Source organism: Myxine glutinosa, chromosome 10 (assembly GCF_964187855.1).
Source record: "Myxine glutinosa chromosome 10, kmMyxGlut1.1, whole genome shotgun sequence".
NCBI lineage: Eukaryota > Metazoa > Chordata > Myxini > Myxiniformes > Myxinidae > Myxine > Myxine glutinosa.
In genome coordinates, this window is record NC_136270.1 from 12,068,297 (window position 1) to 12,093,526 (window position 25,230).

Genomic DNA, 25,230 nt, shown 5'->3' on the forward strand with positions numbered 1-25,230 from the left:
ATGTTTGTGGCCGAAACACGTTTTTGCACTTAGAATGAGTACTAACTGGCATATGGCTGATAGCCTCCTGCCAGACTATCTCCTAACACTAACAAGGTTCATGCAGTGCTTACGTACTCCACCTGACACGTTTGATCCTGATTGGATGCTTGCAGGATGACATTATCCTTGGGTAAGCTCTTTTCTGACAACTTTCACATCAGAAAAATCATCAAAATCCTTCCAGAAGTCGATGGACAAGATACACAGTGGCTATGAAGTACACTTAGCAGATAATGCTTTTAAATCGCATTGCATGGAGAAAAATGTCACTTTACATTGGTATAATGGTCGTCACTGGATAGCAAGTTATGCATGATGACATGGTGTCACTGACCATCCAGATTCTTTCCAGCTGATCTTGCACATCCTTGATCCCTGGGAAGGCAGGTGAACCCTGTATCATCTCCACAAAAATGCAGCCGACACCCCTGCAGGAACACAGTCACATGTCCAAAAGACTACACTGCAAAAAATCAGTTTCATGGTCACTTACTTTTGGAAATGACCGATCCCATTTAAGGTTTTGAGGAACTGTCAGCAGTAGTTAAAGAGGCCTTCGACTGAAAAACAAATAACTACGAGATCGCATCATAATTGCACTAATTATTTTATATTATTAGGTCGTCTCATCTCGATCTCGAAGAGATGACTTATAAAATGGGTCATGATGTCCGTCCATCCGCCATTTTGTTTGTTAACTTTTTGCTAATTTTGCTACTCCGCCTGTATCACCTGGCTGATTTTTCTGGACCTTGACAAATTAATATAATACAGTAGTCCGCACAATCGCATGGGCTTCGATTTTTCAATGAAGGATCATGGTGACTCCCAGGGTGGTTACTCGCCGAAACTTTGGATCTCTACTCGTCCCTTATTTACCAACCAATTGCTTTGAAACCCGATGCAGCCCTTCTACTCAATGGTCCGCAGGACTGCTCGGTCTTAGATTTTTAGATTTCGGATCAGGGGGACTCCCAAAGGGGTCCACACAAATAAGCAAAGGTCTGAATTATAACCTCGAGTTATGACCGTCAGCCGACTCGGGTTTTTGTCACGTTGTTGGGGTGCTCGCTTGTATGGCCCATCACGTCGAAGCGATGTGCTTTGATGATGGCCAACTTAAAGCCGATTTGCAGGCGATCTCTCAGCCTAGTGGAGGCGAGCGATCTTATTCCGTGCGTGAGCCAATCCCATGACGATTATCAAGATTTCTAATCTCAATTTGAACGCCCAGGGATTTATCAATCCCCGGGGGTTAAAATTTATCAAAACGCCAAAACAAGCAATGCACGGGATACGTTTTTATGGAGTCCAGCAGGCACATGCACATTACGAGATAATAAATTAATTTGAAAAACGACACAGGCATGAGACACTAAAATGGTTGGTCAAGTGCATGAAGACTGACAATGAATGACAAAAATCATAAAAAATTCCCTTGCACAATAAAAATAACTAACTCTCTATTGGGCACACGCACATGCGAGAGCACACAACCACACACAATTTCTCTTTTATTACTATAGATTATTGCATATATGGGACCACACAGAATCATGAATGGATCATGATATATTACATGCATTATCATAACGTAGATTCTAAATATGTGAAGAGATTGCCCTGATTGTACTTGTAATGCTATCACTAAATACACGACTTTAAAATGAGGTAATCCTCCCCCAGATTGCTTGGTACGCATGCACAGAAACTCCTACTACAATGAAGTAAATCACGGCGAATATTTCATGCCTGCCACATAAGGATTGTAGAATGAGACTAAAACACTTTTATAGAAGCCAAAAGTACTTGTAAGCATATCTGCAAGAAAGCGGTGTGCCTCTGCACAACAAAACAGTTGGAGAACTTCCTGATCAACTTGTCCAAAAGTTGATATGTTACAGTTTGTATTGAAAAAAAACCCTGGCAATGTGTGCCCATGAAAGGCCAACGGTTCGTACATGTGTGTACAGTATGTGTTCTAACCAAACCTTCGTGCTTCTGAACACTGATCAGAAGGCCATAGCTAGGGCTTGTCGATACACAGGATAAGTTCAAAATGATGATATTTACCATTAATCATGTTTGGTCGAGGGGATGGGGGTGGGAATGGAAGTTGTATGGGCTGTGAGGGCTGTTATAAAAGGTTTTTTTTGGTTCCAGGACCACAAGAAAAAATATACTAGATATTTGCATCTATTGGTGAAAGGAAAAGTGTGTGTGTGTGTGTGTGTGTGTGTGTGTGTGTGTGTGTGTGTGTATATATATATATATGTCTGTGTGTTATTACCATGCCTGTTGCTAGCTAATTGTATTCATAGGAAATTATAGGAACCCGATTCCTCTCTTTCATGGATATTTCTCGTATTCCTAAATTTCTATAAGTCCGCCATGCATTTAGAAACAACAATTCTGGTTACCATCTCAAAATAGCCACTCTTTCATCTAAAAGCTGCCCAAAAGCATGTGGACACCCAAATATCACACCCGTATGTGCTCGTCAAACATCTCATTCCAAAATCATGAGCATTAATAAGGAGTTGGTCCCCCCCCCCCCCTTTGCTTCTATAAAGCCTCCACTCTTCTGGGAAGGCTTTCCATTAGATGTTGGAACATTGCTGCGGGGATTTGCTTCCATTCAGCCACAAGAGCATTAGTGAGGTCGGGAACTGATGTTAGGCGATTCGGCCTGGCTCGCAGTCAGCATTCCAATTCATTGCAAAGGTGTTTGATGGGGTTGAGGCCAGGGCTCTGTGCAGGCCATTCAAGTTCTTCCACACCGATCTCAACAAACCACTTCTGTAGGACTTCACTTTGTGCACAGGGACATTGTTATGCTGACACAGGAAAGGGCCTTTCCAAAACTGTTCCCACAAAGTTTGAAGCACACAATCGTCTAGAATGTCATTGTATGCTGTAGCGTTAAGATTTCCCTTCACTGGAACCAAGGGGCCTAGCCGGAACAATGAAAAACAGCCTCAGACCATTATTCCTCCTCCACCAAACTTTACAGTTGGCATTATGCATTCGGTCAGGTAGCATTCTCCTCGCATCCGCCAAACCCAGATTCGTCCGTCGAACTGCCAGATGGTAAAGTGTGATTCATCACTCCAGAGAACGCGTTTCCACTGTTCTAGAGTCCAACAGTGGCGAGCTTTACACCACTCCAGCTGACAATTGGCATTGCGCATGGTCATCTTAGACTTGTGTGCGGCTGCTCGGCCATGGAAACCCATTTCATGAAGCTCCTGACGAACAGTTGTTGTGCTGACGTTGCTTCCAGAGGCAGTTTGGACCTCAGTAGTGAGTGTTGCAACAGAGGACAGAGGATTTTTACGCGCTACGTGCTTCAGCACTTGGCGGTCCCATTCTGTGAGCTTGTGTGGCCTACCACTTCGCGGCTGAGCTGTTGTTGCTCCTAGACGTTTCCACTTCAAAATAACAGCACTTAGAGTTGACCGGGGCAGCTCTAGCAGGGCAGAAATTTGACGAACTGACTTGTTGGAAAGGTGGCATCCTATGACAGTGCCACGATGAGAGTCACTGAGCTCAGCTCTTCAGTACGGCCCATTCTACTGCCAATGTTTGTCTCTGGAGATTGCATGGCTGTGTGCTTGATTATATATACCTGTCAGCAATGGGTGTGGCTGAAACAGTCAAATCCACTAATTACAAGGGGTGTCCACATACTTTTGGCCATGTAGTGTATGTTTAAAAGAAAATTTGAATCACAGATTTTGCGCTGGCAGCAGCAGGTTAAAAGTGCCCGGTGAGCCAAACTGAAAAAGTGTACACACAGAGCGCATGTGCAGAATGCATCATTTAGCATTCATACAACATTCCAAAAGTACCCTATTCAGCACAAAATTAGCATACTGAGTGGCGGCAAAATAAGTCAAAACAAAAAAGAAGTGAATATGTACCTTAAATGGTCATTGATCCACCGTGACAGAAAGGGAATCTGTAAAAGATGTCCTATCTCACATGGCAGATTGATTACCATTTAAGTTATTTACTTCCTATTTGTTCTGATTCTACTAAGCTCATTTTCGTAACAACATAATTATTCCCAACCCACCACACACAGAAATGAGTTGTTGTTGGCTCTCCATTCCATGCGACAAACTTTTACTTCTCATATTTTTCTCCTTTCTGGATTACGCAGAAACGATATGCATCTTCTTTCCTTTGTCTGATTGATTGGACCAACACCAAGTTGAACAGCACGGCATCTTTCACATCCCAAAACTGACTTCAGAATGAAAAATTATAATGATGATGAGATGTAAATAAGACTAAGAGTCCAAACAGATGTAAACAACCTAGCGCTTGGCTCGGCGAAGATGGGTAACAAGATGGCGCCTTGTGGTCAGGTGATCACGTATCCTCCAATCACGATCGTTTTCACTCAAAGCGAGTTTGCCAAACTCTGATATTCTGGCACTGGAAATATGGAGGTGCTACCCGGGGGAACTGGAATGGGAAAAGTAACGTCATAAAGCAAGGGATAGACTCTGTAATACGATACAGTGTGATTGTGAGGCTTTATGAAGGTGGGACCACAGGAAGAAAGGATGTCTCCTAATCCCCAGGAAGGGGTCCAGTTATGTGAATGTGGAAAACAGAGCCAACTACAGTCAGAATGTGGATAGTATGGATGGCGACGTGAGTCAACAGTGGAATTGCAGCCAAAATGGGAAGCAATCAACACTTCCACAGCAGTCACGCAGAGAGAGGGGGCACAAACCTATACCCCAGGAAGGAGCCACATTGGAGCCAGATTGGGGCTATTCAGTTCAGTCGGCAAACTGAACATAGCCAGCCGTGTGGGTGAGCTGCATGTGATGGAGCAGACTCAGTTGTGGTGATCAGTTTGAGTAGAGCTAGTGAGCAATTACAAAATATGATAGTTTTGTCTACAGTAGGGGATAAACAGATTTGAGCAAGATCACCACACAATGAATACGCACGAATGCGCAGATCTTTTTAACATCAATGACGATCGGAGAATAATATATCGTGCATGTGAGATAAGGATTGATATGTAGCATCTTCGTAATCACACAACAATAATGTGTGGATCAATTTGACAAATCGATCCGTTTCAAATTTCCCTTTCAAAACATATTGTGAACTTTGATACCTGTTAAAAAAAGAAAATAACGAGAGCAGTACTCGGTAGAGCGCATACCTCCACCAGGCTGAACAGTTTACGTTTTGTATCCCACTTATAGGCTGGATCCGGATCTTCACCAAAATCGACACAAATCATCCTTGTCACACACCCAACATGTCCACCATGATTTGTACGAATCCGACCATAACTCTTTGAGATATCCTGCTCACAGACAAGCAGAAAACAGACAGACAAAAAGGGTGAAAACATAACTTCCGTCCACTGTCGGTGGCAGGGGTAAAAAGGTGCAAAAACGAACCCCCTAACTATGGAGGTATTTATTACATTACTTCTAATCATCAGCAAGGTGATGGAATCCATCATCACAGTTGATATGAAATCCTTCTTTTTCTCCAACGGTCTCATCTTAGATCACCAATTCAGATTCAGATGTTCAGATTCAGATTCAGGTCACTCCTCTTTGGACATGCTTCTTCTACTCACACAATAATGGATAGAGGTCCTCAATGACAGAGATGGAGATCAGGGACGTCTCTCTGGACATATCTCGAGCTTTCGATAGTCTGGCATCCTGCCTTGCTCTCCAAATACCTCGATAGCATCCAAGGTCAACTCCACACATGGCTTACTGACTTCCTCCACATCAGGTGCCAAAGTGAATTACGTGCTCTGGAATATTCTTTCAATTTCAGTTTATCTCTGTGTAGACAGTTTTAAACAAAATGTTTGAGGCTGATACCAATCATTATTCAATGGGATTTGAAAGGGATTGCAAACCGGAACCTGAACTTAGAACACTTTTTATGCCTCCGCCGATAATGTCACTGGAGGAATTATGTTTTCGGATTGCCTGTCCGGCTATCCGTCTGTCCATGAAAGGTTTATGTTTCCGCGATAGCTTGAGAATGGCTGAAGGGATCCAAGACAAACCTGGTGCAGGTGCGTATAATGAGGTAAAGATTAACTGATTACATTTTAGGGTCACTAGGTCAAAGGTCTTTGGTTATGTTCGGTTAAAATCCTGTTACCACGATAACTTGTGAACCAGTGATGGGATTTTGACCAAACTTAGTATAAGTATACAGTATAACCACCTTTAGAGGCCATTTTTCCCCGCAAGCGGGGGTTGGCCTTTTTCGGGAACCGTGGTTGTTGTTGTTTTTTGGTCCCCTTTTTGAAGCAATGTTTTACGGCCGGATGCCCTTCCTGACGCCAACCCTTTTTGCCGCCTTTAACGACAAACAGTATATTGTATAAGTATAAGTATAAGTATAAGTATGTATAAGTATACAGTATATTATAATGAAAAGATAAACTGATTAGATTTCTGCATCAAAGGTCAAAGGTCAGAGGTCATGTCAGATTAAAATGTGATACTTGAGAACAGTTGAAGGGATTTCAATCAAACTTGGTGCATGTATGTATAATAATGTAATAATGTGGGTGGAGGTATATCGGTCGACGTCGCGACAACGAAGAGTACCGTTCTAGTTTGGGGTTTTTTTCATGCGCCTCAACATCTCAAGAAATAAATTACAAATAAACTCTATCTTGACATTTCTTAACAATCTATCGCATCTCTCCTTGTCAAGTTTTCATACTGCATCGTTGCCACTGACATTGTTTGAAATCCCATGTGAATGATGCCACATGGCACCTTCAGAGCACATTTATTAATGTGCACACGTACCATACTACAGCAAAGAAAGAATGGCTTTCTCGACACTCATAAGCTACATGTTGCATTTAATGACCTATTATCCTCAAGTCAACAACCTTTTCTGCCTATAATTTAGTGTGTTGCTTAGCATACAAGTGTAATGAGGTTTTAAAAATTTGCAGAACCATGACAACATAAAAAGGGTAAACCAGGCTACTCTCATCACTGCGGGATGAAGGCAACTCATGTTGAAGGGTGTTTGGCAGACTCACCGCAATTGCCAAGTTCGGGTTTGTGAGAGAGCGCAGGCATGGAAATGTAATCCACCCAATCAGTGGAAAAGAAACAAGTCATTAACAGAGGATGGTAGTGCAGAGGATAAGGGTGGTGGGCGCAGGGAGGTCAGAATCATAGTTTTTGTTCACAGTTGGGGTATTGAATATGTATGTGGATTCTCCATTTTGTCACAAAGATATGAAAAATAGTATTTGCAGAGGGGATATTGATAGAATGTTGGATGGCGTGTCGTTGGGTTGTGGGCCAGGAACACTGTTGATGGTGTATGTGGAGGAGGGGAAGGGCATCGTGATGTGGTAAGCGTTTATTCAGAACCTTTGAAGAAGCATGAGTTTTTAGGGAAACATGTGAAGAATTTGGGATGTGAAATGTTTTTCTTTTCAGGGATTCTGCCAAGGGTGGGGAGTCAGTGCAGCTTTTGTAATAGAGTGATGGATGTTAACCAGTGGTGGTGTAGGAAGGAGGGGTTTGGGTTTGTGACTATGTGGATATCCCTACATGGTCATAGCGTGTATGCGGACAGGTAGCAAGGTGCTCAATAGAAGCGGGGCGGCGACATTCACGATAATTCTTAATATATTCGGACTTTTTAAGACTACAGGCTGAGGATGTGGTTGGAGGGTTGAGGCAGCATGAGATGGTTAATATAAGGGAAAGGTTGAAGACGTTTTATACGAATGGAAGAGCTGGGAGGTAGGGTGGATAGCGAGGGGTACAACATAGTTACTGTAAGTGAGACATGGCTCAGGGAGCAATGCAACTGGAGGATGGGAAATCAAGGTTACAGGGTTCATAGGTGTGATTGGAAAGAAACAAAGGCAATCTGAATGAAAGACAATGGAGAGACAGAGAGAGAGGGAAAGAGAGGGAGAGAAAAAAGAGGGACGATATTATGGAGGAATTAATCTAGAAGATTCTGTGTGGATAGAGATTAGAGATTCCAAGAATCGTAAGATACTTGTAGGGTGCTTTTACATGGCTCCTGGTGTGAGGGAAGAGCAGGAAAGATGGATACATGAAGAATTTAGAAGGGCATTTGATAAGGGATGAGTAATTATTCTGGGGGGCATATATTTCCCAGGGATAGATTGGGCTCCGGAATAGGGTTAAGGTGGAGCAGATGAGGATTTTCTATCTCTTGTCCAAGATTGCACCTAGTAAGTTTGTAGAAACCTAATTTGTAGGAAAGCCCACCAGGGGGTGTGCTGTGTTGAACCTTTTTAGGTAATGATCCCAATATGGTATAGGAGGTGGAGGTGGGAGAACATCTGGGGACAAGCGACCAAAACGTCATAATTGCGACTCTATTGTTGAGATGTGAAGTTTAAAATAATGGTGACAGGTTGTTATATTTCAAGAGGCCTAACTTTGAGAGTATGGGATGAGATTGGGGAGCTTAAGGTTGGGTAAAGTCAATGAGTGGGTGGTCTGCATTTGAAAAATGTGTAACCTTAAACGGGCAAATGTGTAAAGTGCAGAGTAGGTACAGTCGTGGCCAAAAATATTGGCACCGTTGCACTTTTTTCAAATAATGCACCATTTCTTCCAGAAAATTATTGAAATTAAAAAATATTTTGGTATCAACAAATGTATTTCTTTGGTTTGCAGTGGAACAAAACAAAAAAGCTGAAAAAACGACTACATCTTATCTTATTCCACGCAGAAACAATAAAATGGCTCTGACAATATTATTGGCACCTTTAAGAAGTTGTTAGAAATAATTAGATTTCAAGCAGGTGATTCACCTTTACTTTGGAATTGAACTCACCTATGGTGAGTTGCAGGTGCCTGCAATATAAAAATCACTCATTCAACCAGTTTGAATGGAGAAAAGGAGTCATTCTGCTGTTTTGTGTCCCTGTGTGTACTGCAATGAGCATGGAGAAAAGAAAGAAAACCAGAGAATTGTCTGAGAAGGGCAGACACAAGATTGTAGCCAAGCATGGACAATCTCAAGGCTACAAGTCCATCTCCAGAGACCTTGATGTTCCTGTGTCCACCGTACACTATGCTATCAGGAAGTTTAAGGCCCATGGCACTGTTTAGAACCTCCCTGGATGTGGCCACAAGAGAAAACTTGATCGAAGATTGCAGCAAAGGGATTGTTCAAATGGTGGAGAAAGCACCTCGATCAACTGCCAAACAGATTCAAGCTGATGTTCAGACACAAGAAATGACAGTTTCAACTCGCACCATCCGTCGCCAACTCAATGAAAGGGGGTTATATGGAAGGAGACCCGCTGCTGAGAAAGCTCGACTGGAGTTTGCCAACACACTCCTGAACAAGCCAAAATCCTTCTGGGAGAATGTCCTGTCGACAGATGAGACCAAATTAGAGCTTTTTCGTAATGCACATTATCTCTATGTTTACAGAAAACAAAATGAAGCCTTCAAAGAAAAGAACAACTTCCCTACAGTCAAACATAGAGGATGTTCAGCGATGTTTTGGGGGGCGGGGGGTTGCTGTGCTGCCTCTGGCACTAGGTGCCTTGAATGTGTGCATGGCATCATGAAATCAGGAGATTACCAAGGCATTTTGGAGCACAATGTTCAACCCAGTGTTAGAAAGCTGGGTCTCCATCGAAGGTCATGGGTCTTGCAGCAGGAAAATAACCCCAAATACACTTCAAAAAGCACCCATGAATGGTTCAAGACAAAACGCTGGACTGTTATGAAGTTGCCTGCAATAAGTCCAGATGAAAATCCCATTGAACACCTGTGAGGAGATCTGAAAACAACAGTTGGGATAAGGCACTTTTAATTTTCTGATTTAAAAGGATATATTAAGTTCTGAATCAAAAACAAAGGTTCTGTAATATTAACAGTGAAATAAAGAATTGTGGAGACCAAATACTATTGTCAATTGCAACTTATTTTTAAAGAAAATTTTAAGATATTTGAAAAAAGTGCAATGGTGCCAATATTTTTAGCCACAACTGTATATTCGAGTGAGGTGTAAAGGTAGGGGCAAAGGGAGAGAGAGAGAGAGAGAGAGAGAGAGAGAGAGAGAGGGGAAGAGAGAGAGAGAGAGGAAGAGAGAGAGAGAGAGGAAGAGAGAGAGAGAGAGGAAGAGAGAGAGAGAGAGGAAGAGAGAGAGAGAGAGGAAGAGAGAGAGAGAGAGAGGAAGAGAGAGAGAGAGGAAGAGAGAGAGAGGAAGAGAGAGAGAGGAAGAGAGAGAGAGGAAGAGAGAGAGAGAGGAAGAGAGAGAGAGGAAGAGAGAGAGAGAGGAAGAGAGAGAGAGAGGAAGAGAGAGAGAGAGGAAGAGAGAGAGAGAGGAAGAGGGAGAGAGAGAGAGGGAGAGGGAGAGGGGGAGGGAGAGGGAGAGGGAGAGGGAGAGAGAGAGAGAGACTGACTGTTTCTTCCTTTTATTACAAGAGTACAAAAAATCAGTAATGTTCAGTCATAAAGAAACAAAGCACAATAAAAATGGTCTCAAGGAAAAATTATTATCAAATCATCATCATCAAGTGTGCATATGACATCATTAAAAACCCACTTTTCTTTAAAAACATGTTAAATTCTTGTTCATTTTAAAAAACCGGTACTCTAGCTTTAGTCTTGCATTTACAAGAGCCTTAAGGGTGAGCAGTACATCATATGACGAGTCAGAAGCGTTTCCCATTTTTTTCTTTCTGGATTTATAAATTGCAAACTTGGCCTGGCCAATTAAAAAATTCATTAAAACCACATTTCTAAGGGAAGACGGTCCTAAAACACCATAAATAAAAACATTGTGATTGAAGAGGGAACCAAGCTTCACAAAGCGTTCCTGAAGGAATGTAAAAAGAGGTTGCAATCGTTCACACTCAAGGTATATATGCGGTAGGGTTTCAATGGATGCACAGAAAGGGCATAGATTAGAGTTAGCAGTAGAGAACCGGTTCAGTAAAACATTATAAGGTAAAATCCAGTGTACAAGTTTCCATTGAATATCTCCAACATACTTTGGAGTAGGCAAAAGATAAAAACTTCGCCAATTGGAGCTATTGGGGGGTATTGGGGGTAAAACATCCCGCCATCGAAGCCTCGGGTGCCCAGAAAATGTTTTTGCGTATAAAATTTTAACGTACGCGTTGTACAAAGTTTTCTTTGGAAAGGCGGGAAGGGATAATGCAGTATCATCAGGGCTGTTCAGGCCAGGGGACAGATTAAGTGGCGGGCTGAAGACTAGGAGTTTGGGGAAGTCACCCCCTGTTTCCTCGGGGGAAGGGCCAAGTTCCTCGCAGGTATTACGATACGTTGTGGATATCCCTTGAAGGAACCGAGAGATGATCCTGACAGATTTTATTCCGGTTTTTTGTGCCACAGCGGCAGCACTCAGCCGGTAGCTCCCAGACTCTGTCATGAGGTCTTTCACTCGCAGCAGCTTGGCATCAACAAAGCGTTGAACGAGTCCCCTGTTATTCAAGCTGTTTTCCAGGAAGGGGTTGTAGCATAGGGGCTCATTCATCAACATTTCCATGTTGTATGTTGCCATTTCACGGGAAAAGGACAGGGCTTGCCAGGCGTTCATCACCCCTTGGTAAAAGGTGGGCAGCAAGGATGAATCGATTTGATGAGGGTTCATCAAGAAAAGTTCTCAGTCGTAACCCAGCTTGCATGTAAGCTGTAATATGCAGTTAGCCAGAGGCCTCCAGAGTAGGGCTTCATCTCCATATACAAGTTGGCGCACGATATGAAGCCGGAAGACCATAATCCGGCTGCGGATATCAATAAGACCTTGGCCACCTTCAGTGAGTGGTAAGTATGCCACGGGGGGTTGGAGCCAGTGTTTCCCGCTCCAGAAAAAGTCGACAATGCTCTTTTGCAGTGTAATAAGAAGGCTCCCGGGCGATTGTAGGCATATCATCTTATGCCATAGCATAGAGGCGACAAGATTGTTAATGACGAGAGTTCTTCCGCGGTACGAAAGTTGAAAAAGAAGTCCTTTCCAGCGGGCCAGTTTTGCCATTACCTTGTCTGGTAATCCCACCCAGTTCTGTTGCTCAAAGGTGTTGTCTCCGAGGAAAATACCGAGGTATTTAATGCCACTTTTCTGCCAGTTCACTCCTCCTGGTAGGACAATTGGCGGGCAATCTCCAGGTCCTATCCAAAGGGCTTCACTCTTCTTCCAGTTTACCTGGCCTGAACAAGCCTGACAATATGTTTTTAGTGCTTGAGCCACCGCAGTGACGTCAGCACTATTTTTTATATAAATACAGACATCATCTGCATAGGCAGAGACTTTTAGCGGTGTGGTAAGAATTGATCCAGTGAAGCCAGAAATGTGCGTACGTAATTGGAGCAGAAGAGGTTCGATGGCAAGAGAGTATAAAAGTCCAGATAGCGGGCAACCTTGCCGTACTCCCCGTTGTACAGCAATGGGGCTACACAATACTTGATTAATTTTAAGAACACTGGATATATTACAATACAAAAGTTTAATGTACGAGATAAAAATAGGTCCAAACCCAAAATTCTCTAAAACTCTAAAAAGGTACATGTGGTCAATACAGTCAAAGGCTTTTCCTTGGTCAATAAAAAACAGACCAACATTCATATTAAAATTGTTACAAAACCGAATGGTATCACGGATAAGAAAGATATTATTAAAAATAGTACGTCCAGGAATACAAAAGGATTGATGTTCTCCTATTAGTACATTCATAAAAGGTTTCATTCGATTAGACAAGGCTTTGGCTAAAATTTTATAATCCATACATAAAACAGAAATAGGACGCCAGTTCTCTATAAGTTGAGTGTCCGCTTTCTTAGGAATTAAGGTGGTGACTGCTCTCCGGCAACTCCACGGCAGTTGTCCATCCTCTAAACATTCATTCAATACCCGCAGTAGGTGAGGTCCAATGGTGTCCCAAAAAAACTGGAAAAATTCACTTGTCAGCCCATCCAGTCCAGGGGCTTTATCAGGTTCTAAGGCCTTCAAGGCAGCGGTGAGCTCAGGTAACCTAAGAGGATCCTCCAACTGCTGCTTCTGATCCTCCGCCAATGTTGGAAGGTTAGAAACAAGTTCCGATATTGCATCCTGGTTAATGTCATGCCGCATAAACCGTTGTTTAAAATGTTTCCGGGCACATTCCCTGATTCTGCCATCTTCATAAAGGAGTTCCCCATCATGGAGCAAGCGTGTAATCATTGACGAAGAGGCCCCCCTTTTAAGGCTGAAGAAGAATTTGGTTGGAGCATCAAGGTCGTGTATGTACCTCATCTTCAGGCGCAATAAAGCATTTTGTGCTCGCCTTTCGGATATGGAATTCAGTAAGGCCGTTTTTCCATGGATTTGTTGCCTCATTCCCTGGTAGCTCACACTTGCGGTTCCCTGAAGCTGTTCCTGTAATTCCAGGATTTCATCTTCAAGTAAGGTTGTGGTTTTTCTTTCCTCTTGAACACCATACGCACGATATTGTTGGCAGAATAGTCTGATGTGCGTTTTGGCATTATCCCACCATTGTCTGAGGTTTGAGAAATTCCCTTGGGAGGCAACCAGAATATTCCAAATTTCTGGAAAAATGTCCTTAAAGGTACTATCATCAAGTAAGTTGTTATTAAATTTCCAAAAAGCACTCTTGTGTTTCGGGCAGGGGGCAGAAATTTTGAGAAATGTTGCGCTGTGGTCCGAGAATCCTGATGGGCAAATTTTGGATGACAGAACGAGGCGTTCAAGTGGAGGATTAATATAAAACTTGTCCAAGCGAGCAAGTACAATATTACCCTGAATGCATCGACACCATGTGTATTGCCTGATTGATGGGTGCTGTACCCGCCATATATCTGTCAAATTCATTGGTTTTAAAAATTTGGAGAGAGGGATTGTGGAGGCAGGATGGGGCTCTGCACTGTTCCTGTCTAGTTGGGGTTGAAGGGTGCAGTTAAAATCTCCACCAATACAAACATGATTGTCTCGGTTTTTTAGGGCGTTTTGGCTGTCGAGGGACGTTAGGTGTGTCCCAAGGTCATTAAAAAAAACTCGCCGAGCTACAGGCGTACTTGGGGCATAGATATTAAAAATAGTATAGAATTTTCCACAGTAGTGGAATTCTAGGGATGCTAGGGATCCCTTGTGTATTTCGTCGAATTTAAGCGATGAAGGCGAAAAGGAGGGGCTAAGAATTATTGCGACACCGCCTTTGCGGGAGTCACCGTTACTAAAGAAGGACAGGCCGGGGAAGAGCCTACACCACTCTGCGACACAGTAGTCGTTGGCATGGGTCTCTTGTAAGAGGGCAATGTCAACTTTCTTCTGTAATAAAAAATCCCTTACTTGAACTTTGCGGACAGAGCTACATCCTCCGTTAATATTCAAGCTACAAATGGAAAAACTCATTACAGCTATAAGGAGGAGTGACCACCACTCAATTTTTTGATAGCAGTTCATTCTTAGCTTTTTGCGACCACTTCTTTAAACGGTGACGTTGGGAGGAATTGAAATAAAAAACGTGGGGCCGTTTTACCATCAGTCTAGCGGAATGTATAAAATCAGGTAGCTCCGGAAAAAAGGTTTCTATTACAACATTCCTTTTTCGGAATGTGTCCTTAAGAAACCTTTTTATCTCGGAGGGAGGGATTGGAGGGATTTCTTCTTCCTTGAGGCTACCACATTCACTAACAGAGTCATCTATATCAGATGGCTCAGATGGTGTGTCACACTGGTTTTCATCATTTATCTCCTCACCGTCATCACATCCCTCCACGTTATCGGATGGGGCATAGTCCATAGAGGGGGGGGGACGGGGAGGGCATCTTCAGGGGAGCAGGGGGGGGGGTACTAATTTTTGCGGTTCAACCATATCAGTTTCTAGGTCAGTAGACAAGGGCGAGGATTCATCCACATCTATGTCCTCCAATACCGAGAAACGATTTTCTGTGACGAGGGACAAATCTAGGCCAGAGAGGGGGGGCTGTCGGTTTTCAGTTGTAGGTTTTTTAAAGAGATGACCGTTTTCATCTGTTGTTTGCAGATGTCTTTTTCCTTTTGGGCAGACTAATTGAAACTCATCCTGGTTAGTGGGAAGAGATTGCAAGGGTTTGGGGGGAGGGGGGGGGAGGGAGGACGTGATCATCGGGAGGGGATTCCCATCGGCTACCACGGCGGGAGAGGTAGGATCAGTTATAGCAGGCAACAAGCTGTGATTGGACGATGTCGCCTGGGGGGGGAGATCTATAGTTAACAGGAGATGGCTGCAATTAGATCCTTCAGTAGAGGGAGGGGCCCCTGTTTCAAGGGGAGGGGAAGGGGGTACGGCGGGGGGGTTTGGATTGGTGGTAAGAGGGCTTGGGTCGGTGGTGGACAGATTGGGATCAGTGGTGGTAAGGCTTGGGTCGATGGTGGGAAGGTTCGGGTCGGTGGTGGGAGGGCTTGGTTCGGCGGCGGGAGGGCTTGGTTCGGTGGTGGGAAGGCTTGGGTCAGTGGTGGAAGGGTTTGGACCGGTGGTGGGAAGGTGGGGGGGTTGCTTATTCCCGGTTCGGAGGGGAGGTTGCACTTGTGGAGAATTCTCTTTTCGGGGGCAGTCATGCTTAACATGCCCAAATTGTCCGCAGCCAAAACATTTTAGAACGTTGGTGGACACGTACACTGTATATTCGTTCTGTTGATGTTTTAATTTTATTATAAGGTTTAAATCCTTCTGGGAATTTTTTAAAATCATAAACACTTGCCGCCGGAATGAAACCACGTGCCTTAAATCGTTGTTTCGTGACCCGAAGGGAATCATGGAGATACGAGACACGATGGTACCGTATCGGGACAACTCTTTAATTAGTACATCGTCGGATACAAATGGGGGGCAATTTGATATCACGACTTTTATCGCTGGGCTATCTAGTGGGGAAATCATTACAAATAAATCTGGATCGATTGTCAAACCCTGTTCGACAATTTGTGGGACACAATCCACGTCGGACAAAAAAATAACGATCCGCTTGTTCATCCGTGAAGCGGCAACAACCTTGTCGATCCCGACAACACGACCGGTTGCGAGGACAACGTCCTCGACACTAACCTCACGTTCCGGAGGTACACAAAAGAACCCGTGCTTACGGGTCAGGCTCTGAAAGGCCGTAAATCGAGATAGTGCAGCTGCCATGCTGGAACAGCTGCACTTACAACCCCTCCCCAACTCGGGGAGGGTGAATATTGTTACAGATACGACTTTGATGGTATGGTGGGCCGAGCGGGATGGCCGCCGTATCCGTACAAGTTACCCGATTGTACTCGAACGTCGACGAAGCCGCGCTATGCTGGCTCAATAAGGAAAAGAAGACACCCGGCTGGATTATAATCACACAATACGACACCAGGGGTTCAGTTCTCAAGACCTCCGGAGGAGGTTATATTAAGGCGGAAAAGGTTAGATTACAGGGACAAGAGGGAAACATAGGAAGGTGGGCACTTAGACACAACCTTATATTAACCCTAGACAGACCACAGATAAACGGGACAAGGCTCACTCACACGGGGTTTGATGGCCAGGAAAGCGGCAGTCGATGGCTCAGGTGCACCTGGCTCAGGGACAGAATCGCGTACGTTGGTGTCCAGCAGATGCGGGGAGGTCGCTCAGCGCTCGTGGGTCGCGACTTTGGTGGAGATGCCGGGGAGGTCGCTCAGCGCTCGGGAGGGTGGCGTCTTGTCCTTCCAAGCTCGGGGCGCATCTCACGTCACGTCCGGCAAGCGGCTGCGTATATCCGGCGGGGAGTCACGCCCTCGCTCGTTAGCTCCGCCCCATATGGCATCGGCCCATGGCTTCTCATTGGGTGCGGGGGTTACCGGTTCCGCCCTTGACGAGGGGCCGACAGGGAGCCCCCTTCTGGGTAACCCCGTCGAGCACATGTTCAATGGCGGCCAACCGAGCCGGAGTGAGGACGCAAAGCCGCTGTTGTTGTGGTTGTTGTTGGAGCTTGAGATGATGGGAAGAGATGCGGGGAGGTATGGGAAGGTCCTAAACTCCTACTGGTGCCATATCATCACATTCTGGTGCAACGAAGAGTCATAATTAATGGAAACAAGTCCTTAACTGACATAGATTAAGAATAACTAGCAAGATGTCCTATAATTGTCTACGTGTGGTGCGGGGGACCTGGGCACGACATTTAATGGGGGGATGAAGGGGAAGATCGGCTCTAATGGGTGTTGTTTACAGACAATGGGACTAGGGAATGGGGTAAGGGAGAGTTGGGGAGTATCGGAGAAAATAGGGGAATATTTACAAGCGGATATGGAGGCCAAATTCCATATTCGCAACATTGCACCCTTCTCTACCCTCGGGGCGTCCCGACCCGATAAATTTTTACCTACTTTAGTGTGGCACGCAATGTAGTTCCCTCTACTATTAACTCTACCCTGAGTGCGACAGTTTTACAGATATTCACAAATGAGTAAATATGTCCCCCTGCGACGTTGCACCCTTCTCCTCACAGAAACACACCCACAGGATAACCGAATCCGGAAAGAATTCTCAAACTAAACATACAGCCGGTAGGGAGCATTATTTACAAGACTACGCTGCTATTTACACTACGATCCAGGACCTGTTTTTGGAGGAACACATGCAGATGTTATGCATAGAGAGAGCGCGCTTGCCAGCATCGATACACCAACCCACGAGTGCTCTGTGGCCGACGGCCTTTAATAACGTGCAGAGCACTCTGTCCCAGCATCAAAAGCACCACCCCACCACCAATCGGTGCAGTCACCATTGTTCATTGGAATAAAAATAACTTCAACAACCCCTAACCCTGCAGGTGTCTCTTGCTCTTCTTGTGGTGCACTTGGTGTTAATTAACAGTGGTTCACCTTTATGGCATAGGTGCCACGTTGACCCATAGGTCCTTCCACGGGTGGTGCTTGGCCGCAAAAGAGCTGCGGTCCATTGTGGGTGGCCACAAACATTGCGGTCCATATGGTGTATCGATCCAGGCAGCCAACAGCGAAAGTGCAGGCCCACAACTGCGCCGCCAGCACCTCTCTCTCCTCTCTCTCTACCCCAAAGCCAGATCCTCGGAGGTGGGAGACAAAAACAAGACAAGTGAGCAAGGTGGTAAGGGCGCAAAAGTGCACGCAATGCAAGGTGATGCACACTGGGGGCACATGGGAACCAGGTGAGACAGGTACGTTCCTACCGTACGCCCCCCCCACCAGGTAACCTACATGGCCCCTCCCTTACCCCTTACTGTATCAACAAAACACAACACTACCCATAAACATCTACTTTACAAATCCACAAACATCCCTACTGTCTTCCCCGTTCCTCCCATATACCAAATTCGTCTTCTCTCCCTCCTAACCAATCAAATTTGCCATTTCCAACTCTCATCAAAATTTGCCATCTCCAACTCAACATCAAAATTTGCCATCACCAATTCATCATCAGTCCCTCCTAAGGAGGGAGAGATGGAATCACCCCAATGTCTCATCCACGTCGTGATGCGTCTCACCAATCCTCACAGCAATTCTTATTTCCTGCACACAGAACAAGGAAAACACAGGTGTGGAGTCATCATCATCACCACAGGTAAGTGGCTGCGTATGGTGCGACAGGTTCATCAATCCTAACTATTTCCTAAATGACTTTAACAACTTTACACTACCCGGGGTCTTTCTCCGGCCAACCCATTGGCCCTCTTACACTATGGGTTCTAAAAACCAATTCCCATTGGCCAAACTGTGGTGCTCTTCAATTTGGGGTCTCACTCCCCCGATTCATCTCCCGGTGCCCTCGTACAATTTCTGGGCTGTGGCGTGTACCTCTCCCAGTGGGTCTACCCACCTGCACCCCTCCACCACTGCAGTTGCCTCCGAGCTTACCTGCTCCTTACCCTAACCTAACTAACTGGGGCAGGCCCTCTGGCGCTCTCCCCACTCGGTGCCCTCTCTGGCACTGGGCTACCCGATCCACACCCGGGATCCTCAGGCACCCACTCACAACTACCGGCTCCCAGAGCCCACCTGCGGCCTCACCTGGCCGACATCCTCACAGTGGTGGAGTGCCCAACCAACTACACACACTAACAGGCTACACGCCCAGCCATTTCCACAACACTAATGCACCCATCCACAACACCATTCTGCAACCGCACCACAAATGCCAATATCCATCCACAATTTACCTGTACCCTCTACCTAACACTTACACTACCCGCCCCGGGTACTCGTGAAAGGGGTCCACTCTTCCCCCATCCACACCTTCGCACCACGCACACCACTCCATACCACTTACTCCAACTCTCTCCACACACCTGTACCTGCACACCTGTGCTCTCACACCTGGTGCCACCTGCACCCTTCTCTCCCCAAGCGCATTCGCGCTGATCCACAACACTCACTACTCATACACTGCTCCACACACCTGTCCAATTGCACACCTGTGCAATCACACCTGTTCCATCCTCACACACATGGCATCATCTCAGCTAACTACTCCCTTCTGAAACTTGCGCTTCCCAGTCGTCCCTTTAAACTATTGCGCTCCCACGTCATTATCATCCATACTAATCTACCTGCGTCCCCACTACAGGTATCAGTCACTAACTAACCTTAACGTTACCTAAGGTCATCTTCGCTAGATCCCTACACACAATATCCTAACCCACCCGGGCTAGTTTTCACTGCCATCACCCCATAAATCTAGTGCTCCTTTGCCCCCCCTGTGAGGGATGGTGGATTTGCCATCCCACCACATCGGGGGTTTCTCACTACCAATTTTGCACATCAAATTGCAACAAATTAAAAATTTGCCAATCACTACCCATCATCTGCCAATCACTACTGCCAATCCCTTGCCAATCATCAAATTTTGTTTTTCTCTAATTTTGGGTCCAAAACACTAACCGCATCACCCAGTCGACTCACTAATACCTCTCGGTGCGCCAATCCCTGTCCAAAGCCCGGCTTCGTAAAGCCAAGCCATGAATGCTGGTTGTTCTGTGCCAGCGGCTGGCTGCATCCTGCCTTCGGTGCAGGGAAGGAGGTTTACCCGGCCCGAGATCCCACGCACCTTCTCGGCACGGAGCCATCCAATGTCCCGATCTCGACCTGCCGGAATTCCTCAACAAAAAGTGGTCGCCATGACGACTCTTTCTATCGGGCCGCCCGCTCCGCCTAGTGGAGCACGGATTTTCAAAGCGAGGCCCAGCACGGATCGCGCACGGCGGTCCTTTTGAACCCGCCGTGGCTCGGATCCCCGCTGGTTCTCGCGGCACGCGAAGCCCGGCACGCACCGAGGGCCCGCTTCGGCTAAAAGTCGACCTAACCTCTAACCTGTGTAACGTCGATGCTTCACCTGGACGCTTACACCCCGCAGCCCGTTCCTTGCTCACACATCCAGCCGTGCCCATGCTCCTCGTACCTTTCCTTACACACCCAGGTACACTCATTCCACTCACAGCCTTGGTCACACACCTGACCACCGAACACTTTGGCACACATTCGTCGCTCGCACACCTCACCAATACACCTCTTCGCGCCCCCTCCTCGGTCACCTCCTCTGTGACAATCACAGGTGTGCTCTCATTCGCACACCCAACCACGTGCCTCACCACCAACTCCAGCGTGCATTCCCACTCACGCTCTACCATTCCAGGTGTGCATCCTTCCATCCCAGGTGTACATCCTCGCTCACCTGTCACAACTAACTCACGCTCCATGTCACTCTCACTACTTTCACCTCCACTCGTGACAACGCACTCACCCTTACTCTTGACAGCACACTCTTTCCTCATGCACCTGTCCGTCACACACCTTTCTCGCGCACACTCTCCCGTTACACCCTCTGTAACACTCACCACAGGTGGACACTCTTCCTTACTTCTGACAGCGCACTCTTTCCTCATGCACCTGTCCGTCACACACCTTTCTCGCGCACACTCTCCCGTTACACCCTCTGTAACACTCACCACAGGTGGACACTCTTCCTTACTTCTGACAGCGCACTCTTTCCTCATGCACCTGTCCGTCACACACCTTTCTCGCGCACACTCTCCCGTTACACCCTCTGTAACACTCACCACAGGTGGACACTCTTCCTTACTTCTGACAGCGCACTCTTTCCTCATGCACCTGTCGGTCACACCCCTTTCTCGCGCACACTCTTGCGCACACTCTCCGGTCACACCCTCTGTAACACTCACCACACCACGCTTCCATGTGCTCCCTCGCACACGCGCTACGACCGACTCACTCTCGCCAGCACACTCACTCCTTGGCACGCACTTTTTCCTCACACACCCCAGAGTCGGACTTTCTTGCACACCTCCTCTTTCGCACACCAGACCTGTCGCACACTTCACCAACGGCCTCTCACGAACACCCGGGTCTATCTCGACCCCCAAACTCCTTAAATCCCCTGGCGCATCATACGCACGACCATATTGGTCACCACTTACACCGGGTCCTCTTTCTCTTCGCTTCTCCTCCATCACCTGCGAATCCCTCATCCGGTTAATGAGCACATCATCACGATCCAAACACAGACTTTGGACCAATTCTTTTATCTCCTCTTTTATCTCTTTCTTATCCCCTCTCCGTCGCTTCTTAATTTCGCTCATCCCTTCTTCCACTTCTTCTAATTTGTGCTTCACCTCTTTTATTCCCCGGTACGTCTCCTCAAGCTCATCCTCTAAGGCTACCTTGACCGTTTCCATGTGCGTCCTCACCTGCCGGTCCTTCGTCTCCATAACCTCTATCACCTCGTCCAACCTCGTTGTCAGTCCCTCACGTACCATCTGACATTGCCTCTGTGTCGCTATCAAGTCGTTTTTAATTTCTTTTTGTGTCGCCTTTAAACCTCCTAATACCGCAGTGTTCCTTTGAACCTGCTCCACTAACTCCGTTTGTCCCACCGTCAGCTGCTCCACCTCCTGCGTCAGGTCCTCTATGCCCCCTTGTAACTTTACAGTCCCCTTTCTCACCTCCTTCTCCATGTGCTCCTCACAGTACCTCACCTCCTCGCGCACTCCTCCGACCTCCTCACTCACTCCTCTTCTGATCTCCTCTCCCATCACTTGCATCTCCTGCCCAGATGCCACCCTCATCTGCTCCATTTCCTCCCTGTGAGCATCCAGTTTGGTTTCTACCCCCATTCTGACCCCCTCTATCTGCTGCCCCATTTGGTTAACTTCCCTTTCCGCTTGGTCCCTCATGTCCCTCAATTTGCCTTCCATGGTGTTTTCTAACCCCTCTAACCCTTTTTGCATCCCTTCCATTTGATTCTCTTGAGCGGCCATTCTGTTTTCTACCCCCGTTAACCCCTCCTGTATTTCCCCTAATCTATCGTCTAATTTCCCAAATTTCATGTCTAATCCCTTAAAATTATTGTCTAATCCCTTAAAATTATTGTCTAATCCCTTAAAATTATTGTCTAATCCCTCACTGGTACCCCTCGCTTCGTCCCTCATTACCCCCATTTGCTCACTCTGAGCCCTCGCTTCGTCCCTCATTACCCCCATTTGGTTTCCCATTACCCCCATTTGGCCCTCCAATCGCTCACCCTGAGCATCCATCCGGTTCCCCATTACCCCCAATTGGTTACTCTGCAGTTTGAGGGACGCCTGCATTTGCGCCATAAATTGCTCCATGAGGACCTGCATCTGGGCCATCCCTCCCACTTGTGCAGCGGGTGCGGCCGCCGTAGCTATGTGCGAGGCGCCGTTTCGCGCGTCTGCTACCCCCGCTGTTTCGCTCTCCTCACGTGTCTCAATTTGGTCCTGGACCGACCCTGCTTCACTCTCCCCTACCGGACCCCAGCCGTCTTGACCCGCCATAGCGCGACTTTCAAAATTCGAGTTTTTTTATTTTCGTAAAACAAATTGAAATTTCGCCGTTATAATTTCGCGCGGGAAACGCGCTCCGAATCGATTTTCCCTCCCAAAATTTGGGCCTAACTAATTTAGTCCCGGGTTCGAATTCCACTCCTCGACACCAATTGTTACAGATACGACTTTGATGGTATGGTGGGCCGAGCGGGATGGCCGCCGTATCCGTACAAGTTACCCGATTGTACTCGAACGTCGACGAAGCCGCGCTATGCTGGCTCAATAAGGAAAAGAAGACACCCGGCTGGATTATAATCACACAATACGACACCAGGGGTTCAGTTCTCAAGACCTCCGGAGGAGGTTATATTAAGGCGGAAAAGGTTAGATTACAGGGACAAGAGGGAAACATAGGAAGGTGGGCACTTAGACACAACCTTATATTAACCCTAGACAGACCACAGATAAACGGGACAAGGCTCACTCACACGGGGTTTGATGGCCAGGAAAGCGGCAGTCGATGGCTCAGGTGCACCTGGCTCAGGGACAGAATCGCGTACGTTGGTGTCCAGCAGATGCGGGGAGGTCGCTCAGCGCTCGTGGGTCGCGACTTTGGTGGAGATGCCGGGGAGGTCGCTCAGCGCTCGGGAGGGTGGCGTCTTGTCCTTCCAAGCTCGGGGCGCATCTCACGTCACGTCCGGCAAGCGGCTGCGTATATCCGGCGGGGAGTCACGCCCTCGCTCGTTAGCTCCGCCCCATATGGCATCGGCCCATGGCTTCTCATTGGGTGCGGGGGTTACCGGTTCCGCCCTTGACGAGGGGCCGACAGGGAGCCCCCTTCTGGGTAACCCCGTCGAGCACATGTTCAATGGCGGCCAACCGAGCCGGAGTGAGGACGCAAAGCCGCTGTTGTTGTGGTTGTTGTTGGAGCTTGAGATGATGGGAAGAGATGCGGGGAGGTATGGGAAGGTCCTAAACTCCTACTGGTGCCATATCATCACATTCTGGTGCAACGAAGAGTCATAATTAATGGAAACAAGTCCTTAACTGACATAGATTAAGAATAACTAGCAAGATGTCCTATAATTGTCTACGTGTGGTGCGGGGGACCTGGGCACGACATTTAATGGGGGGATGAAGGGGAAGATCGGCTCTAATGGGTGTTGTTTACAGACAATGGGACTAGGGAATGGGGTAAGGGAGAGTTGGGGAGTATCGGAGAAAATAGGGGAATATTTACAAGCGGATATGGAGGCCAAATTCCATATTCGCAACGACCGGTTGCGAGGACAACGTCCTCGACACTAACCTCACGTTCCGGAGGTACACAAAAGAACCCGTGCTTACGGGTCAGGCTCTGAAAGGCCGTAAATCGAGATAGTGCAGCTGCCATGCTGGAACAGCTGCACTTACAACCCCTCCCCAACTCGGGGAGGGTGAATATATAATATAATCTTCCCTACCCGAACTCCGGGAATGGGAAGCAATCAGACCTCTCCGATTTCCCTAACTTCGGAAAAGGGAGGCAACAAAACAAACTGAAGGAAGGATAAACGAAAGGAAAAAAAGGAAATAGAGGTTTAAGATGAAGGAGCAAACACCGATCGGGCGACGCCCAAAAACGGCGAACCCTTACCAGCAATTACCCTGTGCTCTCCGGCTCTCTCTCCCGTCTCAACGTATATGGGAATCACCAGGAAGACTCCACGAACAGGTACAAGGACACAGAGGGGGGAAAACGGGAGGGGGAGGGGGGGGATGGAGCAACAACACAGAGCACTCACAGGCCTCCACAAGCAGACGCCATGACAGTACAACCAGCATACAAACGACCAGCAGGGGGCGCGAGAGAGAGACAGAGAAAGAGAAATGTTGAGCAAGGCAGTAGGCAGTGTAATTAAGGATACACAGAAGATATTCATTAAGTACAAAATAAGAAGACCAGAGTCTAACTTATATCCACTTCGGAGGACACAAAGACAGGTTAAGAAAATAACTCAGTAGGCCAAATGGGAATATGAAAAGGACAGGCAAGAATACTAAACATATCAGCAAGACATTCTTTAAATATACAGTGCCTTCAGAAAGCATTCTCACCCCTTGACTCTCTTCACATTTTGTTTTGTTACATGCTGAATGTAAAAAGGGTTTTATTGAGAATTTTGTCACTTATCTATATACCCATAATGTCTTACACAATACCCCATAATGTCAAAGTGGAAGTTATTTTTAGTTTTTTTTTTAGAAATTTGTACAACATTGTTATAGATTAAATACAGAAATATCTAATTTACACAGTTATTCAACCACCTGAGTCAATACTAAGTAGAAACGCCTTTGCAGCGAATACAGC

The 25,230-nt window shown here is 46.5% G+C and overlaps 1 protein-coding gene across 2 annotated transcripts in view; it reads right to left on the reverse strand.

The window, feature by feature from the left end:
- The window catches only part of CDK14 (cyclin dependent kinase 14), a 298,871-nt gene that overhangs the window by 207,466 nt on the left and 66,175 nt on the right, over positions 1 to 25,230 (reverse strand). For both annotated transcript variants that reach the window (XM_078785339.1, XM_078785338.1), the window contains exon 9: positions 377 to 470. In XM_078785339.1, the coding sequence (XP_078641465.1) occupies positions 377 to 470 (94 nt within the window). The remainder of the gene's footprint in view (positions 1 to 376; positions 471 to 25,230) is intronic.